We start from the raw sequence: 19,752 nt of genomic DNA on the forward strand, positions 1-19,752 counted from the left end.
ATGCTATATGTGCAAGCGTATGTGCAAATGATGTTACAAGATTGTAATTCTTTTCCTTACTAATGAAGTTTCGTGCAGTTGTTGCATCTTGAGAAAATTTATATTTCATTTTTATGTCAGTATGCCCTTCATCGATGCGATTTCATTGACAAATTGATTAGAGTCTTTCTTAGTGCATCTTGTAATATTAACATACAATCTTGCATTCCAAACTCATTTTATGTTTGCCAGAGAGGGAGAGAGAGAGAGAGAGAGAGAGACAGAGGAAGAGAGAGAGAGAGAGAGAGAGAGAATGAGTGAAAGAGTGAGAGAGAGAATTCAAAATTAATTGCATAAAACGTAAATAATAAATCTTTTTAAATAATCATATTTTTGTCAGTTATGTAAAAGTAAATTCAAAAATGGGGAAAACTGCATATTTTTTTTAAACAAAACGAAAATATTAAAATTAGAATAAATGTAGGCAGAACGCGAACATAAAAGAAAAATTGTGACCACATCGCTATTGCTTTTTTCACACTGTAATAATGAGATATTGAGGAAAATTGACGAATTGAAGAAAAATGCGGAAGATTTGTGAATGAGCTAATAATAATGACCTATAATATCTATCTCCTTGAAAGATTCTATTCTACTCTATCGGTAGAATGTATCATTTGACGGGATGAACCATATGAAATGCACTTAAAATGCAGTAAATAAAATAAAATTACAATAATTTATATATGATTAAAATGATAAAAAAAATGTTGTTGGAAACATGTCGATAAGTGAATTACAACTAAAGAAGATTATCACTGTAAATATTTAATAAGTACATATTGTAAGTGAAAATTCAACAGGTTGGAAGGTGAAGGAGAGAAAAGGGAAGCAGCGTCGTTATTATGCTGTCTTAAAATGTGCACGTGATGCATGCGACGCATTGTGCCGATAGTATGAACACGTATGAACACGCACGTATATCGCTATTTATTACATATATCTGCGTGTGCTTACGTTTACATTAATATACATATACATAATATAAATAAAATATCACTATAAAAATTCCAAAACACGATACACAAATACACACGTACACTTCTATGATAAATCATATCTATACGAAAAGAAAAAAAAATAAAAAAGAACTCCATGTCAAACTGTTGTTGATTATTTTCTTGAATATATGCCTGTCTAGACGCATCGATCGTAACGCCGAAGTAAATCGTCAACTAAATTGATAATCTGTATATTTTTTTGTAACACTATTCGTATAACATTGTCTTCATAACCGAATACAGAATACGTATAATACTGAACGAATTATATACATACAATTTCAAATAAATCTTGCTAAAGTTTCAACGTTAATATCTGATGCACGTAAAATTTAAAAAGTTGTAGATAATGTATACTTGACAGGATGTAATAATTTAGAAAATAACATTAAGATGCAATAATTATAATCGTACTGTAACGTATTACATAAATACGCATTTTTAAAAACACTAAACGCGTAATATCCTATATTGTATATTTATTACAATGTAGTTATTTTATATGTATGTAATATAATTGAAATTATTTATAACAAACTAATAAGGCTTCTGATGTACATCCACCAAAACATTAGTTACTTTTCATAAATCTTCTGTTCATTTTTTTTCGCTTTTATTTATACAAGTATTGCAAAAAATAAGATTGTACATTCGAATTGTCTAGCGATGGTTAAACAACAGTCTCATTTCTGTATTAATGTACTTCCAAAGCAATGTCTTTTTACATTAATTGTTTATGTTTTCAACGATACATTATATTTGTGTCTTTAATATTTTCTCTCTTATTCATAAAAATTGAAATGTATGTTAGGTGAGGAAGAATTACTGCAAATCGGAAGATCTTCGGAAATGCGCGGAAGTTGTAAATGGGCCTTCGTCAGCAAATCCTGCAATCTCTTGTGGTATAATTGAATATTCTTCTACACTGGTACATGGTCTGCACATGCACTCTAAAGGCGCCTTGGTAATTACCTGTGAAGAAACAATACACCTTAATATTCGCATAACGAAGTACAAGTATGTATACCTGTATTTATAATAATTTTCTATATTTTCTTTTTAATCTAATTATTTTCATTAAATTATATGTAATAAATGACTTCTGTAAGATAAATCAATTCGAATCGCGCGCGCGATATTCATTTTCTTACGGGCTACTTACTAGTCGGTTAAACGAAAACAATATGGCTGTGGAAAACTCGTGGTGTCAGAAGTTTTGCTTCTGATTTTATTGTACAAGTGACTAACTGAACGATGCTTCGTTAATTGTTTGTATTCATTCTAATTCTTCGAGATTCTACAATTAATTCAGAACGATAATCTAACCTTTCGGAATTTTTTCTCGCCCGGTTTGGCTCTCGGACAGAACAAGGATACACTGGCCTCTCTCTCGCCGCTTTCTTGACAACACATGCAGCTTCTTTCCATTTGCCAAATTTTTGACCCGGACACCTGTAGAAATAGGTATGAAACAAACCTTTGTATGTATCAAGTTGAAAATTTTCTCTGAAATAATTCTGGTGGAAATATCGTGACGGAAAAGTATTCTAGCCAACAACTATGAATATCAAACTGATGCTGAATTTTATGTCTAAAAATTGTAATACAAATTATTTGTACATTTATGTATCATTAATATATAGAAATAATACCTGTTAATCAAGAACATAGTATTCCTTATATCTTATTATTCAAAGTTTCGTAACTACGTATAAAACAAATATTATGAGATGTTATTGAAAGTTGTAATATTAAAGGAAGAGCTAATGTAAACTAGTATTCAAATGATAAACAATAGTTGATAAGGATGTAAAAAGTTAGACAAATATTTTTTAAAAATCTATACGATGTATTTACTATTATTATGAAAGAGAACCACAAATTTTTTTATATATGAATACAGAAGTAATTTATTTAAATTAATTATTCTTTATTATACTCTTTACCTGTAGGTAACTACCGCAACGACCTCTACATGCATAACTGGGAATTGGTTTTGGGACACATCCTGGATATTGTAAAAAGTGTATAACTGGAGTCGCTTGACACTCATCAACGCCTACAATTGCCTTCACTGTTTCGCTTAATAAGCATACCAATATAGTGGCACCTACTACACAGTAAGTAACACAATAGTATGACGATCACATAGATATAATGCACTGAAAATATTTATTGAATTTCTCTGATGTATACAATGAATCGTCCCTTAAATCACATAATATTCAGAATCTTCATAACAATGTAATTGATAGAATAATTTATATTCAATCTTTTTTTTTTTTAATTAAGGTAACATGTATTTACAATGTAAGCAAAACTAGCACAATAATGCTCTTATTAGTATTTTTGATAAGGCGGGCATAAATTTTAAGCTTGATATCCACACAATGCAATAAATATTTTCAGTACTGTATATTATTTTCATATTATTTATTTTAAAAATATAATTTAAACCCAACTATGATTTTTACTACGAGAATTCTTTATTTACCAATATGAGAGAGAAACATAGTGTTTAGTGTGATGCTTTTTCTCCTAGCTCCAATACCTTACTGTGTTTGGAGATTCTGAGTTGTACTCTTTTATACCCTGTGGGTGACCATGTTTTCTCCCTACTCTTTCGATGCGTATGTTAATAGCATTATAGGGGAAAGAATCAAGTATATAAAAACACTTAAAAAGAAAATAACAGTTTTTCTGAAAGGATTTTCTTATTTTACATAGCAGATACTTTCATAGAACATTTTGTTGCCATTTGTAATTATTTTTGGAAAAATGATATTAAAAAGCTCATTATTCATAATAAGATGGGGATCTTATTTGTTGTTTTATGTTAAATGCATTAATTTTTTTATAAAACTAGTTTTATAAATTATTTGTTCTATGTTATTATAATTTTGTTCTATGTCATTAAACATTTAGAAATACAATGATTTAAGTACGGATAATAATTATATTTAATGATATATCTACAATGTAAATGTTTATTAACTATTCATTGTACATGTAAAATGTAAAATGTTACTACAATGCAACACTAGCACAAAATTATTCAGTTATCTTATATTTAGCTAATTTTCAAAATATTATGTTTTACATAAATTTTAAGATGCATTATAAGTTAGTAATTGGTTACATAAATTTTATTTATTACAAGCATTTTTTATGTTACAAGTACTGCTATTCTTTATTGTAATATAATAACTTTTGGAAATCAAAATGTTAAAAGCATAAGCAACAGAAAAACTATGTTGAAATAGTGAAAAAATTACTTTATCAGAAAATCTATTTATGCACATATATATTTATTGTTGTTCGAAATGTGAGAAGTAACTAAGTTTAAAATTGCAGTTTTGAGGTACATATATTCGAAGATTATTTCAATAGTCAGAGTTATTAAACTTTAATCAAATCTATATATTAGCTGTAGTAATGCAGAAACCAACTTGTATGATTTTATTAGACTGTTGAAACAGTTTTTGAATGCACATACCTTAAAACCATGATTTGATCATAGTTACTTTTTACACATTGAACAATGATATATTCTATTATCAAAAATTTAATATTACTAGCACTTTTTACAATTTTATTATTTGCCTTCAAAATTTTTATTCCCTAATCAATCATATTCTTTTATTATTGTTATGATTGTTATAATAAATATTATTTTTCATTGTGTTTATAATTATATGTATGATTTGTATTCTAAATTTCACTAATATGTTTATAACATATTTTTACTATAAGTATTTCTTAGATAAATATACTCTACTCTAGAATTTTTCATTACAATTTATCTGATTTTCTTTTCATATCCTAATATATGATCAAGTAAATGGAAAATATGAAAACTGATAAATTTATGTTGAACATAACAATTAGTTTAAAACAGGTGATTAATTGAATAAGAAAACAAATATTTTGCTACAAGTAATTCTGCTACTTAAATTTACTAATATATGATATTTAATAGTTTCTATTTTTTATATTGGTTACCTACAGATATCGGAAAGAGGTGGAAAAATAATTTGTTTTAAGTACATTTTAAAATTTTATTTCAACCTTATATTTTTTTATTACATCATTTCAAAGTGTACATTTTCTTTATGTTATGCTTGTAAGTTTTTACATTTATCGAGATGTATCGCCACATTTTATACATTTACATTCAGCTGGTTCTCGTATCTTGATTTCCATTACTCCATCTTCTTCATTCATCAATTTTATACCATCTGCATCATAACAGTGATGTAATGTAATGTGTTTTTCCTGTAAATAACTTTCACGACAACAGTAACATTCCTGTTGGGAAATGGGGCAATTATTTCACTGCCTTGTAAAAAGTTATGTTCCTCATTGTAACGATATGTTTACCTTTAAAAATCCTGTAGTTCTTGCAACACTTGGTTGAACCTGTGAACTGCAGAATCCTTCACATTTTGTAACTGAGACATCTCCACTACATGTTCTTTTCAAGCGACCTATTTCATCGTATTCATCTGAAATAAACAAAAAATATTTCATTCTCCACCTATACATTGCATATATATTTAGTTATACTAAAACAGAAGGTAATAATACCTTTTGTAATATGTACTTCAGACTGCAGTGTTTCACAACTCTCATCATCTGATACCTGACCAGTTATATGATTGGTATACATAAGTACAGTCAATATCAAGGAAATTGCAAACATGTACATTGTATTGAAGTATTATTTAATTGATATTTTATTTTTTTTTGTTTTACTTTGGTTGTTTTTATTGTGGTAAAGATATACTCAGAGTTTCTGACTGAAATGAGAGAGCAGAAAATCGAACAGATTCTTTTATAGGAAACTTTTCCCTCTGACATGTTGTTACTTAGAGGGTGGTGAACTCCTGCTAAGATATAATAGCATAGCTGAATCAGGATAAGTTTCCCTTGCTTTTACAGTGTACACTGTTAGATTTTTTTTATTATAGGGATTGTACTTTTTCAGTATTTTGCATTATGACTCTAATGGGTTTTTTATGTCTCCATGCACAGTGGGTGATTGTACGAGAAAGCATAACTGATGTTATTTAGATGTAGAATGCTTTATGCCTCTTATAATATTTCTTCATAGTATGATTAATACAAGTAATGTAAGATTAATAATATACTAACATTGAATTTTTCTTTTACTTTTTTTATTTGTATGCAATTTCTAATTGAATTAATACACATCAATCATATCACATTCAATGATCATTCCTTGTGCTTCCTGGACAGTTATCTTTTACATCATCTTCATTCTGGTATGCCACTCCACACCAGATACAATAAAAATACTTTTCCCTCAAATACTTTGTCAAAATTTCAAGTTTTTCATCAATAGGTAAAGAATCATCATCCTCTTTTTCAGTTTCACTATCACTTTCATCATCTTGAGGTAACCAAAACCATGTTTCTCTAGGTTTCTCTATTTTATATTGTGCATCTAATTGTTGGCATACTTTTTGACTTTTATATAAATCTGCTTTTAACAATTGTTCTGTTTTTCTTTGTGCAATTCTGTCACGGAAGTTGGTCACACTCTTATTATCCAATTTATTATTAAGTAAATTATCTTTAGCTTTCCTTTCTTTTTTCTTCACCTCTTTTCCTAGGCCTTGCCTACCTAATTTCACTTCAAGGCCAATTGGTTCAGTCCTTCCTGATTCCGTTTTACCTATACCTTGCCCAGGTTTATATCCCATTTTCATAAGCATCTCAAAACCTAAAAATACAAAGTTATATACATGTATATAAAGTTTTGTTAAACAGTTTGTAAGCAAAATAAACATACACGCACGAAGAACAAACCTTTGTTGGAACTTGCAATTGCAGAGGATAAACCAGCTTCTCTTTTTTCTTCTTCGATATGCTTCAGGGAATTCTGTTTCAGTTTTGCCTCAATCTCTTTCTTTTTTTTCATGATCTGAAATTTTCTTCTATCTGCCTGTCGATATATAAGACTGGACGGTGTAGGTTTTTCACATTCTTGTAAAAATTTGTCAGACATATAGTCATCTTCGTCCGACATTTTTATTTTTGTTTCTTTATTTCTCCCAATGCTATGTTATATTATTCATTTACCGCATAATTGTTTATACGCGGGTGAAAAATTATTGTAAAATTTGAAAACACTGATTAATTAACTTAAGAATAATGCACATATTCATACATAAGTAATAATTATTTACATGTTAAGTCTTCTGGAAATTTTTAATGGGTATCTTCTTAATATTAGAAAAATATTAGATCAAATTGAATCGGAATTAATTTGTAAAAAGATTTGTGTCAATTTTAAACACTGAAGTTTTTGTAAATTCTGCGAGAACTGTAAAATTCACTATATAACATATTTTAGGTTATATTCATGATGGTTCCGTGTACAGTAAACTACTCGAATAATATTGGCCTTCATATGTTTTCATGTAAGAACATTCAACGTATACATGCATGCTTAGAGGTATTAATTAACTCTATCTAAAATATTGATTTCTGAAAACCACTGTGTAGTGGTTATCTTCAGAAAAATTCAATTATTTATAATGTTCAATGGACAATAATTCTATATTCGTGCTATTATATATACATCGATACTTCTACTATTAAATCGTAAAAATTCATATTATTTAAAATATAACAAATGAAAATATTACGTGTTTTACAATAAAAAGAGAGGAGGAATTATTTCACCATAGAAATTAGAATGCCTAATAACTTGTTGTCTTAAAGTTGTAGCAATTTACTTTTTCTACATTTATTAAGTATTTACATTTTAAGAACGTTGAGATATTAATTCTAAATGTAAATTAATCTTTTTATTATGTAATGCTTGGCTTGGTTTTTAGAAATATTAAATAATTCAATGATACATAATACAATGTTCGTTGATATCTATACGAAAATAAATTTTTGTATATCATGCATCTAGAATTTTATAAACATAAACAGAAGTCTATTATTTTGTAATATAAAAGGTAAGAGTATCGTGCATTGTATTCTTCGGTTTATCATTTGTAACAGTGATTAAGATTTTTCTATTACATAATATTAATTCGTACAATATACATGCTATAAAATATTTTTAATATTTTTAGTAACTAGTACAACTATATTTTTTGAATAGCCCGAAACTGTTCGATTGGTAGCACCACGTTGGGCCACCGTTTCGAAATATTCAAAGAGTGGGGCATTATTTTTTGAACAAATAGATGTGGCTTCGTTAGCTTCCTTTGTATAATTTACTTCCTTCTTGTAAATGATTATCATGGTGTAACACGCCCAAGTAAATATCTACTTTGAATTTGCTACACCGTTGTAATCGTATAGATGACTATACTGCCGCCGGTCGATAAACAGCGAAACGCGGAACTGAAAAGTACTGAGTTAAAGGAACGTGGACCGCTTGTATCTCAATACAGTAATGCAATAGTTCGAGAACAATATTTTTGGTCTTAATCTGGTTGATTACAACATTATTTGATGGACGATGTTCGAGTATCGTTGATTACCTACTGTACGTTCGAAACGTTTCCGATGGACTTTCTTGGGCGCAACGTCAAAGATATCAAAGTATAAGGAATTGGTGCGAAGGACGAAAGTGTGAAAGCGTACGCTCACCGCTTACTTGTACGAAGAAACGTATCTTTTGGCTATTCTCAGTGCATTGGGAAGATACGAGCTGATTATATAGCTTGAAGGACCGTTCATTTAATTAATCAAGCAACCGAAGGAAGATTCTGGATACGATTAATTGTCAAACAAAGTGTGACCGTAACGTTTCTTAACTTTGTCTAACGAATTTCACGCTAAATAGAAAAAGGAACAGCGAAAGTCCGACGGAATAGCAATCGGAATTTTTTTTTTATCACAAAAGCATGTAAACTTGTATGACACTTGTTATTATGACGAATCTTCAGTTTCGAAAGGTCGTAGCATGGTATCTATGATCGAATTGTTGAGTGGGGTGTGAATAGTAACTTCCGTGACAAACCGACAGTTATCCGATGACATTCAAACGCGTGACTTTCGATTTTCAAACCCACCCTTTTCTTTATTGTGTGTTAGTAATTGATTACTTTTGTACCTGTTCTTAATTGCTCTAAAAAAGATTTCTCATTCTCTGGATTTTATATATCGGCTATGGTTGTAGCCAGTGGTGAGTGGGTACAAAATGCCAATTTTCCTGCTAGTCAGAATAATTCCAACCTGAAAATAAACAGCACGCAAAACAACAAAATGACAGCCAAAGGAATCTTGATTTGCCGTGATAATTCACATCCGTTTCAAGAGCGTACATTAACATTGGAGCAACCTGTGAAAATTGGACGCTCGGTAGCTAGGGCCAGGGCTACTCCGAACAATGCATTTTTCGATTGCAAAGTATTGTCTCGAAATCATGCGGTACTGTGGTATTCAGGTGGAAAATTTTATTTACAAGATACGCGTAGTAGTAATGGGACATTTGTTAACAGTCAAAGACTCAGTGTGGCTGGTGTAGAGTCAGCACCTAAGGAAGTATGTTCAGGTGACATAGTGCAATTTGGAGTAGATGTGATAGACAGTACAAAGAAAGTTACGCACGGATGTATAGTAGCTACATTAAAATTATATTTGCCAGATGGGAAGGAAGCAAAAGCTAGTCTTAGTACGATGGTGACGTCACCACTTAATATTTCTTTGGAGGATGTTTATAACTTAAGTCAAGTTATACGCGAAGCATTAAGGCGTGAGCAAATACTCCATTTTAAGTTAGAATACCTTCAAGAACTTGTAGCAAATACTCAAAAAGCTGCCAATCAATCATGGAAGGCGTTAATAGCGGAGGATTCTTTGTTGTCTTGGGTGGAGAGTATTGAAAGTCAATTGGCTATTTATTCTAAAAATTATACCGAGGACAAGATTAGAAACGAATTGGTGACTCTTCAAGAAGAAAAAGTACAATACCAGAATGCGGCTAAGGAAGCATTGCAAAAAGTATTACAAGAAAAGTTGGAGGTAACTCAAAAATTAGTTCAGTTAGAAGCACGTTTGAATGAAACAGAAGAGGAGGGCCAAAGTCTTCATAATGTAGTGAAGTACACTCAGACAGACCTTCAGGAGTTATGCAACAAATATACAGAGGCGCAAAAGCAACTGCAGGAAACTACAAACAAATTGAAAGAGAGCGAGGAAAAAATACAAGATATAGTACAGGAGAAACAAGTATTATTAAAGAGACTCGATGATCAATCTAGAACAGAGAAAAATTTGCAGGCCAGATTACGTGATTCTCGATTAGATTCTGTTAATATGTACAAGCAAATCACTGCCCTTAGAAATTACATGCAAGTTTTGCAAGACATGAATTCAAAATTAATATCAAGAGACATGATAGGTCCAAAAGATGAAGAAAATCCCGTGGAAATTTTTAATATTATTCTTAATAAATTGAATTCCATTCACATTGACAATGTAGACATTGACGCAGAGACCAATTTTTATCCTTTAAAAGATGAACAAGATAATCAAATTAACTTACAAGATATGGATTCGAATCAATTGAACAATTCTGATTATTCTTTCTCAAAAGAGCCATTATTGGGTAATGATGATAATTTAACAGAATACATTTTACCACCGCCATCTCGACGAACTTTAGTTAATGGGAATGTAAATATAGATAATACAGATATGAATTCAGAATCTGATGCTAATTCAGAAGCAACAGATGATACGTGCAGTATTACAAGTGATGATACAAGTGAAAAAACTGTTTTAGAAGTTAAAAAAGTGGAACCTCTGTCTACAGTAGCTGAAGAAATTTTTGTACCATATAAAATGGAAGTTAGATTTGCCTGTCAAGAAAATAATAAAGAATTGGAAACCTCTCAGTCCCCTCAAATTGTACAGAAACTAAAAGAGAGCGAAGAAGCAGAAGTTAATGTCGATAGTATGAATAATATTAAGGTCAGTTTAAATGGATCTACTAATGTAGAAACTAATCAACTTGAAAAGAAGGATGAAAAAGATAAAGATAGCAGTGAATTAGAGGAAGAATGTAAAGAGGAACATTTAGAAGGGGATTATGTAAAAACATTGAAACCATTGTCTAAAAATGATAATGCACAGCAAAGTGCTCAGACAAGAGAGTACGTACTGCAAACTTTAATAGGATCTTTAGATTCGTTAAAAGTTGAAGATAATTTAGAATCACAGCAAGCCATCAGGAAGGAGTTAGAAAATCTGAAGGATTGGTTAACTTGTGAACCTCACGAAGAAATTGTTGAGAAAATGAAGGAACTGTATTATCGTGCCAAGAATGAAGCTCAAAGAATTCAAGAGCTCCATGAAGAATTAGTTATTTTAAAAGAGAAATACAACGCGATTGTTGAAGAAACAGCAGAGCTCTCGAAAAAATATACAACTATTAAAGCACAATGTGGTGATTTGTTAAATACGACTTACACCGTACCGATACATTACACGATACTTATTGCGATTCTATTGATATGGATGCTGTTTGAAAAGATATTTTAATATTTTCCGTTTTGTTCATTTCTTTTGGTTTTTATCGGTCGTGCTAAAAGCTTTCGAGTAAATGAAATAAAAAAGGAACTAGGTGGTGTGTGTAGTTTCAACAAGAAATTTGAACATTTTTATACTGATGAAAAATTATTAAGAATTGTATATATATATATTTCCGAAATTGTTGTTGGGATGCACCAATTTCAGAAAGCTCCTTTAACAAATTATAATGTTAATGCAAAAGTATACCATGTTACCATTTAAAAACGAAGAACCAAAATCAAATTAAGCAGAGATTTGTAGCAATAAATATGTACATAGAACAAAATTCTAGGCTAGGAGAAATATGTATTAGAAACAAAATATAGACAATACCATGTAAAATGTTCAATATGCTGTCAATCTCGATATCATATCTTCTTGGGAAAAAAAAAAAATAGTATTAATCTCTATTTACAGATATTGCACACTTTTACGTCATTATTTTTTGCGATCAGTTCATGCACTGCACGCCCAAATGACTCAAATGTATTAATACATAAATTATAAATAACGTTTATATGGAAAGGTCGATTTTTATAAATGCCTGTCGATATGTATCCCGTGTCTCGACAAACTTCCTTTAATATTTCTCGTAGACTTAACAATTTTGAATATGTGCTAATGAAAATACTCGGTGTTTATTTAAACGAATTGGGAATTACTTGTGTTCAAAACGTATATGTACTACAAATATATTAATTCGACTTCTTTAATATTCTTTAATATATTAAAAATGATAAGAAATAAAAAAATAATAAGATAAAAGGAGTCGAATTATTGTGCTCTTTGATCAATAATCGCGTTACGTGTGTTCTAATTGTAACTTCGTTGATCTAAAGAAACAATTTATTTAAATGTTAGTATTAGTCGATTTTAAATCGCAACTGTTTTCTTTTTTTTCTTTTTTTTTTTATAACTGTTTTATGTACATACTTAAAAATAATTTGTTGATACATAATGTTTAACATTCATTATACACATGTGCTTTCCTTTCTCTCCGTTTTTTGTTATGATAACATGACAATAGAAGCATATCTATTCGAGCGACCTAATAAATTTTAAGAGAAAAACAATTCTTCAGTGCGAAATTTTTACCACGATTCTTATCAAATGGATGTAATCAACAACTCTCCGGATAGGATGGCCTAAGTGTCTCTTTCTAACGAAGAAGAAGAACAAAAAGTTCTAGTTGTACTTTTCTATTTATTCTTTTTATACGAGAACCCATCTAAAATTAATCGTATTTTCTTAATTCACTAATAGTTTAGTTATACAGTGCCATTGCCTGATTTATCTTTGTCCTGTTGAAGAATAAATACCGATCAGTTGTAGAAGTGAGACGATGAAGTATATTCAATTTTCCAAAGAAGGACATTGGCCTGTCGCTTTATGGGTGTTACTTTCTTGGTAGATTGAAGTTACATTTAATATCGTGAAGGTTTATATAAATAGTAAGAAATTATTGTACATAACACTGTTGATATAATATCTTACTACTCATGTAATAGTCATTATATACAAAAAAATAAAAATTAACTTAACTAAAGTATTTTAATTCTCTCTTTCTCTCTATTCTTTACTAAAAACCTGTTTTAATATCGATCGATTTTAAAGGTAAGATTGAAAGTTTTGTTAAGTAATCGCACGGTTTTTTAAGAATGTAAGATAGTTTTTTCCCCTCACCTTATCTATTCTACTGATACCCACGATAATTAACAGTATAATTTAAGAGCATAAGGAGTAATTGTATAATTCGAGCATGTATCGATTTGTAACCCATTTTTCGATGTTAAAAAGACTATCAAATTATTTTAAATTGTTTTGGAATTCGTAATGTGTTCTCAAGGTGCGATCTCGTTTTAGGCATAATTCTATGCGAACCAAAAATATCTTCTCCCCCAGGGAAGTTACGCAATCGCAATAAACATTTTAGTCGTGCAATTTTTCTACACTGTATAATTAAACAAATGTGCAATGAACTCTTTATTTCACGCAACATTGTTTATGTACATACACATAATTGGTTGGTTTATTTGTATGTACACCGATGTATACGTTAAATTAGAAGAATGCAATGTTAGCTTAAAGGTTTCCTTCTTTGCCGTACATCGGGTGGTCATTATACGCGATTGCAGAAAAACGCATACCGTGCATGCTTGAAAGTTACGAAGTAACGGTGTACGTTTAAATATTTACGAATCAATTCGCGTATCTGTTGGTTGCCACGATAATTCACGATGTTTTCCTAATGAACGGCTATAAAACTATTAATGCTACAGAAATGATTACATTTCAGCTATTTTTATCAGTTTGTATTGTAAATATGTTGTTCACTCACATAACATTATTACCACTTACAAGTATTCAGACACTGATGGATTTGTGGTAATAGCGTAAAAATATTATTGGAGTATATAAAATGGGTAATAACAATATTTGCTATCTTCTTATGAATCTTATGTTAACTTTAAGTTATTTACTTAAAATGAAAGAAAAACACATATTTTACTATCAATTAATTTAATTGCTAAAACGTTTTCATTCATTTAGAAGAATTTTTTGTTATCTAGAATTCATAACTTAAAAGAAAAGGAAGCCAAAGTAAATCTGTAGAATTTGTCGATTACAAATCTCAATCTTGTTATTACATAAATGAGTAAAAAATAAATATTATTGCATTTTAATGTCCCATTTTACATGATTACAATAATAACAAAGTGTTAAATTCTTGTGGATAGATTTACCAGTTACCGTCTGTATTGTAATAAATTATTTTGTAATTACAGCATACACGCATATGAGGTGTAAGTAATGAGGCTCGAATATTAAGGATTACTTACGAGGTATGACCGCAATGTGTCATCGATGAAGAAGTTGAAAAAAAAGTTAGATAGCGGGAAAGGCGGGCAACCGAGTAAGACGGCAGTTGCAGTGAATGCAAGCGGAGATGCATCACCCACCCGCGTATGCAGAGACTTCCTACGAAACGTGTGTCACAGAGGTAAACGTTGCAAGTACTTGCATGAACGATCCGAAGATGATCCCGTAGAGGAGTACACGTTTTGTCACGACTTTCAAAATGGAATGTGCAATTGGCCCGGGTGCAAGTTTCTCCATTGCACGGAAAGCGAAGAGAAAAGATTCCGAGCAACAGGAGAATTACCTGTTCACATCTTGAGTAGGCTTAAGAATAACAATGAGAAATCCGAATACCCATTGTGCAAAGACTTTATCAAAGGTAGTTGTCAAAGGACGAATTGTAAATTCAGACATTGGAAAAGCGAGGAACCACAGCACAATTTAATGGCCGCGTCCCACCACAGTGTACCTAGGCCGCAACACAATTTCAATGGCACTAGCAATGGTGAGAATCGCAGATACGAAGAGGATAGAAAGTAAGTGAATTGAATATTAATACTGGTGTATATCGTAAAGAAAAAACGATGGTGTTTCAATGATATTGAAAATTTTTAGCAATATATTTATATATGTTTATAGCTTTCATTGGCAAATGGAAGAGCAGCACAATGTGATCACAAACAACGGCTACAATACATCATCCCATCCACCAGATTACATAGGACCTCCTGAACCAAAGAGACGGATAGTTTCTGGTGAAACTGTTGTTCATTTTGAAGCCTCGCCACTCGTGGGCCAACATGCCGCGCAACCGGTCACTCCGGGATATTATTATCCAGTGATACCGCGCAACGAAGCTAGAGCAATTGTTTTGGAAGATGAGAACGCGTTGTTGAGAAAAAAAATAGAGGAATTGAAAAAGCAAGTTAGTTTAATTTAATATTTTTGTTGTGATCGTATTATGTTATGTATAACTTATGTGTTTGCACATTTTATTTACCTAGGTCAGCGATTTAACAGCAACTAATGAATTTCTGTTGGATCAAAATGCTCAGTTAAGAATGTCAGGAAAACGAACTGCGAACGTGACAGCTGTCACAGTACCAGCAGTTACTATTACAAATACCGTACCGCCGTCGCAGGCCCCGACACCCCAACAAATGGTTAATGCGGCAGTAGCCGCTGGTACTTTACGTACGGTTACTGCTAGCGTTGCGACTGTCCCTGTGAGCATAGCTACGGTCGCACCTGTTTCTATTGCTGCAGTTTCGATGGCACCGGTGTCGATACCGCCGCCAATCGTCACGATGGCTCAGCAAACGATCACGATGAGCGGTTCAGGACCGCAGGCAACTAATCAACAGCCCCCTAACACACAACAACCTGCCAGTTTACCTCTTTCAATATCTGGTGCCACCGCACCGTTGGTCTCGTATCCTATTATGACTCAAGAACTTAGGCCAGTGTTGCAGTAAATAAATTATAGGTGAGAAGGGAGCATCATCAAATGATACCTCAAACGCATAAACGAGTCAAGGATGCTGCCGGCTGCATTCAGTCTTTCAAAATCATATTATTTCTTCGACCATAACCGACGAATGCAAGCAAGAAAATAAGAGAAGTATATTCTTTAAAAAAATACAACGTTAAAAACATCACGCTAATTAAAGAACACGACATCATAGTTATTTATATAGAAACACGTAGAAATCACAGTGCAGGACAAACCTATCGATCTCCGACTGTTTATTAGCGGTATATAGTTTAAACAATATGCTTTTTATTGAAGCTTGTCAAGTATAGAACTTTTGTTTCTTTGAATGAATTATGAAGGAAAAGGTAAACGTTGACTATATTATAATATCAATGTACGCAACACGCGATAAATGTCCAAAGTGTATAGATTTAGATTAATAAGAGTAACGATCTAAAAACCATTTTAAAATGGTTAACAATAGTATTCTCTTATTCTTTTTTTTCATATTGTAATATCGTGAAAATACGAATAATTTTGCAGGTCATTTTTTTATCGTTAAAACGATAATCAGAGACGCGAGTAGGAAACTGATAAATTAAAAAAAAAAAAAAAAAACAAGAACGAAATGACTCGTTTAGGCTAATGTGTTAGAATAAGTACAAAACTAGAAGAAAAGTATATAAATGAATTATATGAAAAGATCAACGTTAAAGTTTACCGTTGCTCTAACAATGGTGGTGAACCGTACGACTGTTCTGTACACATTGCTGTAAATAGTATTCTGTTGCTTTCTCATTTTTCTCGGAAAGAATTTTTATACTTCCATTTTTAATAAATAAGTTAACTATTCTTATAAAATACTGATATTTTAATAAATTTAGTATTTATCACGGTCTTTTGTGTTTCTACAATATTATTTAAATGGCTTTGAGTTAAGGTGACGGAAGGTAAAGTGTTGTGCAGACAAAAAAAAACTTTCTATAAATGAAACAATCAGCTAACACAGAAATGTAACATGCATTCTGTAAACCAAATAAACATGTATCAGTTTTCAAGTCATGTTATTAGTTATGGGTTGATAGACGCGTATACATTTTACACAATTAGTATAAGAAATTGAGCAATAAGTACTCATATATTTTGTATATGCATAAAAATGTATAATCTTTCGTGTATAACTTTATGTTAATAAGCACTCCCCTCATTAAAATGGTAAATCTGCTTACCTTAAATTCTTTAACGATATGCTCGAATTATATTTTATTTCATTTCATCAGTTGTAGATACTTATTATAATCAAATGTCACTTTTTAAAAAATATTTTATTTTATTTCAAAAAATTATTTAAAAAAGTGTATTTCTTACATATAATGTTTCGTGTTTACTTAATTAAAATATGTACTCCTTTGATGTTTGAACAGTTAGGGAAATAATATGTTTAACTAATATAAATTAAACCCTTCGACGACCGCCTCTGTATTAAATTCCGTCTATTGCTGATCTGTTTATGTAAACTGCGATGTCGTAAGAGTAGATGTGTGAATCACTCAAAGATAGATGGAATATCATAACAGTTTTATTTATAAAAGCATAGGAAGAAGTCAAATACTTCTCTGTTAGATGTTTTCATTAATTTTCATATTAAATAATTTAAAATGAAAGTTCATTTAGATACTACTGTTAAAAGTAGGATGTCGGCCTGTCCGTGGACAATTGCTTCGAAATCTATCATACAACGCTTCATTTGTAAGAAGAGTTATTTACTTCGATTCGCATAGTACAATTTTTGTTCCGCGACTTTGGTCGTCGAGAGATTAATTAATTAATAAAATTGATTTTTGTACAATATTTGCATAACGTAATTATATTTAACAGCTAATGATATTTCGGTGTAACATTATTAATTTAAATGCATGGAAAAAAGTAGTTGGAAATTAAACCTGGTACTAATGCTCTGTACTAAAGGAAACTGTGAAACAAAACATGTATTTTGTATGATCACAGAAAGATGCATTAATCACTTATAAAAATAATAAATTCACTTAATATTTTAAAAGCATATTTTAAAATATGTATAGATTACATATTTTATTAAATTTCTTCATCGCTTTTCGTAAGCAAAGTAATTTATAACTTTGATAAATGCAGTATTAAAATCTTTACATAATTTTATGTTTGCATTTATAAACATTTTTAAGTTAACAAATTTTATGCTGCAAATAGTAAAGATCGTAAATTTCTATTTTTTAACCAATATACACCTGCTAATAAAACGGTACAACAAAATCCAACCAAAAAACGTAACTTCCAGTGATATTTGGAAGCCTTTAAAACTTTAATAACTTTTATAGTTTGTTCTTTGGTGTCACGTACACTACCAGAATTTTCAATAACAAAATTTGCCATATTTGCCTTCCTCTCCAGTGACATTTGTGCAGCAATTCTAATTTTTGCCTTAGCTTCTGTGAAGCCTGTTCTTTCCATAAGTCGTTGTAGTTGCAAATCTTCTTCACTAAAATTAAATGCAAATTATATTATGTGATATTTAATCATTTTTAAATATTTGCTTTGTGTTTAATTTAAATACTTTCATAATTTCCATTAAACAAAGAGCATCTTACCAAGTCACGACGATTATTTTATGCAAATAATTCAACATATGGCCTGTCTCGAAAAGCAATGGCAAATCCATAACTACAAACTGGTGGCCTTGCAAGAAATACTTAAACGTTTGCCAATATATTTCTTTGTATATATGTGGATGTGTTATCGCATTTAATTTCTTTCTTTTCTCTACGTCGTTAAATATTATATCGCCAAGTTTGACTCTATCCAGTTCATTTGTATCTAAAAATACTTCTGGACCAAATTCTTTCCATATTTTATGCCAAGCTGGTTTTCCAGGTTCCACAACTATGTAGTATAAAATTCATTAATTTTTAAACACAAATAAGGAAAAGATGTTTTAAACTGGAACAGTGTAATGAAACTAAACATTAAAAAAAAGCATACAGATTTTACATAAGAAATTTTACAATCTTAGAACAAAGAAGAGACTTTGTTTCAAAAAATATGACTGTTGTATTTATATTGATAAATAGTAAAAAAATTTTAATGTATTTCTAACCTTTCCGCGCAATTTGATCTGCATCAATGACAGGTATACCGAATTCATTAAAAACAGCAGCAACGCTACTTTTCCCAGTAGCTATTCCACCTGTTAAACCCACTAAAAACATTTTTTCAAATAGTTATTCGTGCTCTGTGATACTTGTTTTAACGGTTAAAGGAGCATCGTTACTCTTATCAGCATTGTAAAAATTGGTCCTATTTAAGATTAGTCATGTTACGACGGTTTTCACCAGGATTGAAAAATTTCTTTCTTATGACTTTAGTTACGTTTTATTGGGATTAAACACAAATTAATCAATCAAAGATGAAATAGGAACGAAACACATCTTACTTTAATTATTGTTCTCGTTATTGTATTAGTAAGGTTAAAAATGTGTTGTATTAATTTGAATTGAGATTAATTTAAGAAAGTAATTGTTCACAATCATTTTGATCTTGTAATATCTTTCACTTGATGCATTCGGTAATTTAATTAAAACGTGAATTATATTCAATCCAATAGTCGAAATTGGTCAAAATTTCGTAAATCTATCGTAGCTATCTTATATTTCGCGGGTATATTCGTAAGTTTACAGTTAAACAGTTACAGTCCTATTTATTGGCACCTTGCTCTCAACCAGTCACAATTAGCAATACATGGTGCTGTTGTTGACATAGTCTATAAAGCCACAGATATAT

The 19,752-nt window shown here is 30.7% G+C and overlaps 5 protein-coding genes across 5 annotated transcripts; 2 read left to right on the plus strand and 3 right to left on the minus strand.

Moving 5' to 3' along the window:
* Positions 1–1,828: 1,828 nt before the first annotated feature.
* Positions 1,829–5,946, minus strand: LOC143433474 (uncharacterized). Its single transcript, XM_076910809.1, is given in 7 exon segments — positions 1,829–2,012; positions 2,367–2,492; positions 2,987–3,099; positions 5,195–5,348; positions 5,421–5,545; positions 5,628–5,794; positions 5,909–5,946. Coding segments are annotated over 7 exon segments (873 nt in total). The 3' UTR covers positions 1,829–1,862.
* On the plus strand, positions 3,034–16,080 carry LOC143422507 (zinc finger CCCH domain-containing protein 10). The gene is made up of 4 exons (XM_076893204.1): positions 3,034–3,160; positions 14,393–15,001; positions 15,105–15,390; positions 15,470–16,080. The coding sequence occupies exons 2-4, from the start codon at positions 14,472–14,474 to the stop codon at positions 15,938–15,940; spliced, it is 1,287 nt and encodes a 428-aa protein (XP_076749319.1). The 5' UTR covers positions 3,034–3,160; positions 14,393–14,471; the 3' UTR covers positions 15,941–16,080.
* On the minus strand, positions 6,201–7,163 carry LOC143422508 (G patch domain-containing protein 11). Its single transcript, XM_076893205.1, has 2 exons — positions 6,873–7,163; positions 6,201–6,786 (listed from the first exon to the last, which is right to left on the minus strand). Exons 1-2 carry the CDS (start codon positions 7,090–7,092, stop codon positions 6,269–6,271), a joined length of 738 nt encoding a protein of 245 aa, XP_076749320.1. The 5' UTR covers positions 7,093–7,163; the 3' UTR covers positions 6,201–6,268.
* Slmap (Sarcolemma associated protein) lies at positions 9,201–11,590 on the plus strand. The gene has a single exon (XM_076910896.1). It carries the CDS (start codon positions 9,201–9,203, stop codon positions 11,574–11,576), a length of 2,376 nt encoding a protein of 791 aa, XP_076767011.1. The 3' UTR covers positions 11,577–11,590.
* A 1,948-nt stretch (positions 16,081–18,028) lies between the features above and the next one.
* On the minus strand, positions 18,029–19,379 carry Dpck (Dephospho-CoA kinase). Its single transcript, XM_076892883.1, has 3 exons — positions 19,070–19,379; positions 18,564–18,855; positions 18,029–18,454 (listed from the first exon to the last, which is right to left on the minus strand). The coding sequence occupies exons 1-3, from the start codon at positions 19,179–19,181 to the stop codon at positions 18,151–18,153; spliced, it is 708 nt and encodes a 235-aa protein (XP_076748998.1). The 5' UTR covers positions 19,182–19,379; the 3' UTR covers positions 18,029–18,150.
* Positions 19,380–19,752: the final 373 nt, after the last annotated feature.

Source organism: Xylocopa sonorina, chromosome 3 (genome assembly GCF_050948175.1).
Source record: "Xylocopa sonorina isolate GNS202 chromosome 3, iyXylSono1_principal, whole genome shotgun sequence".
NCBI lineage: Eukaryota > Metazoa > Arthropoda > Insecta > Hymenoptera > Apidae > Xylocopa > Xylocopa sonorina.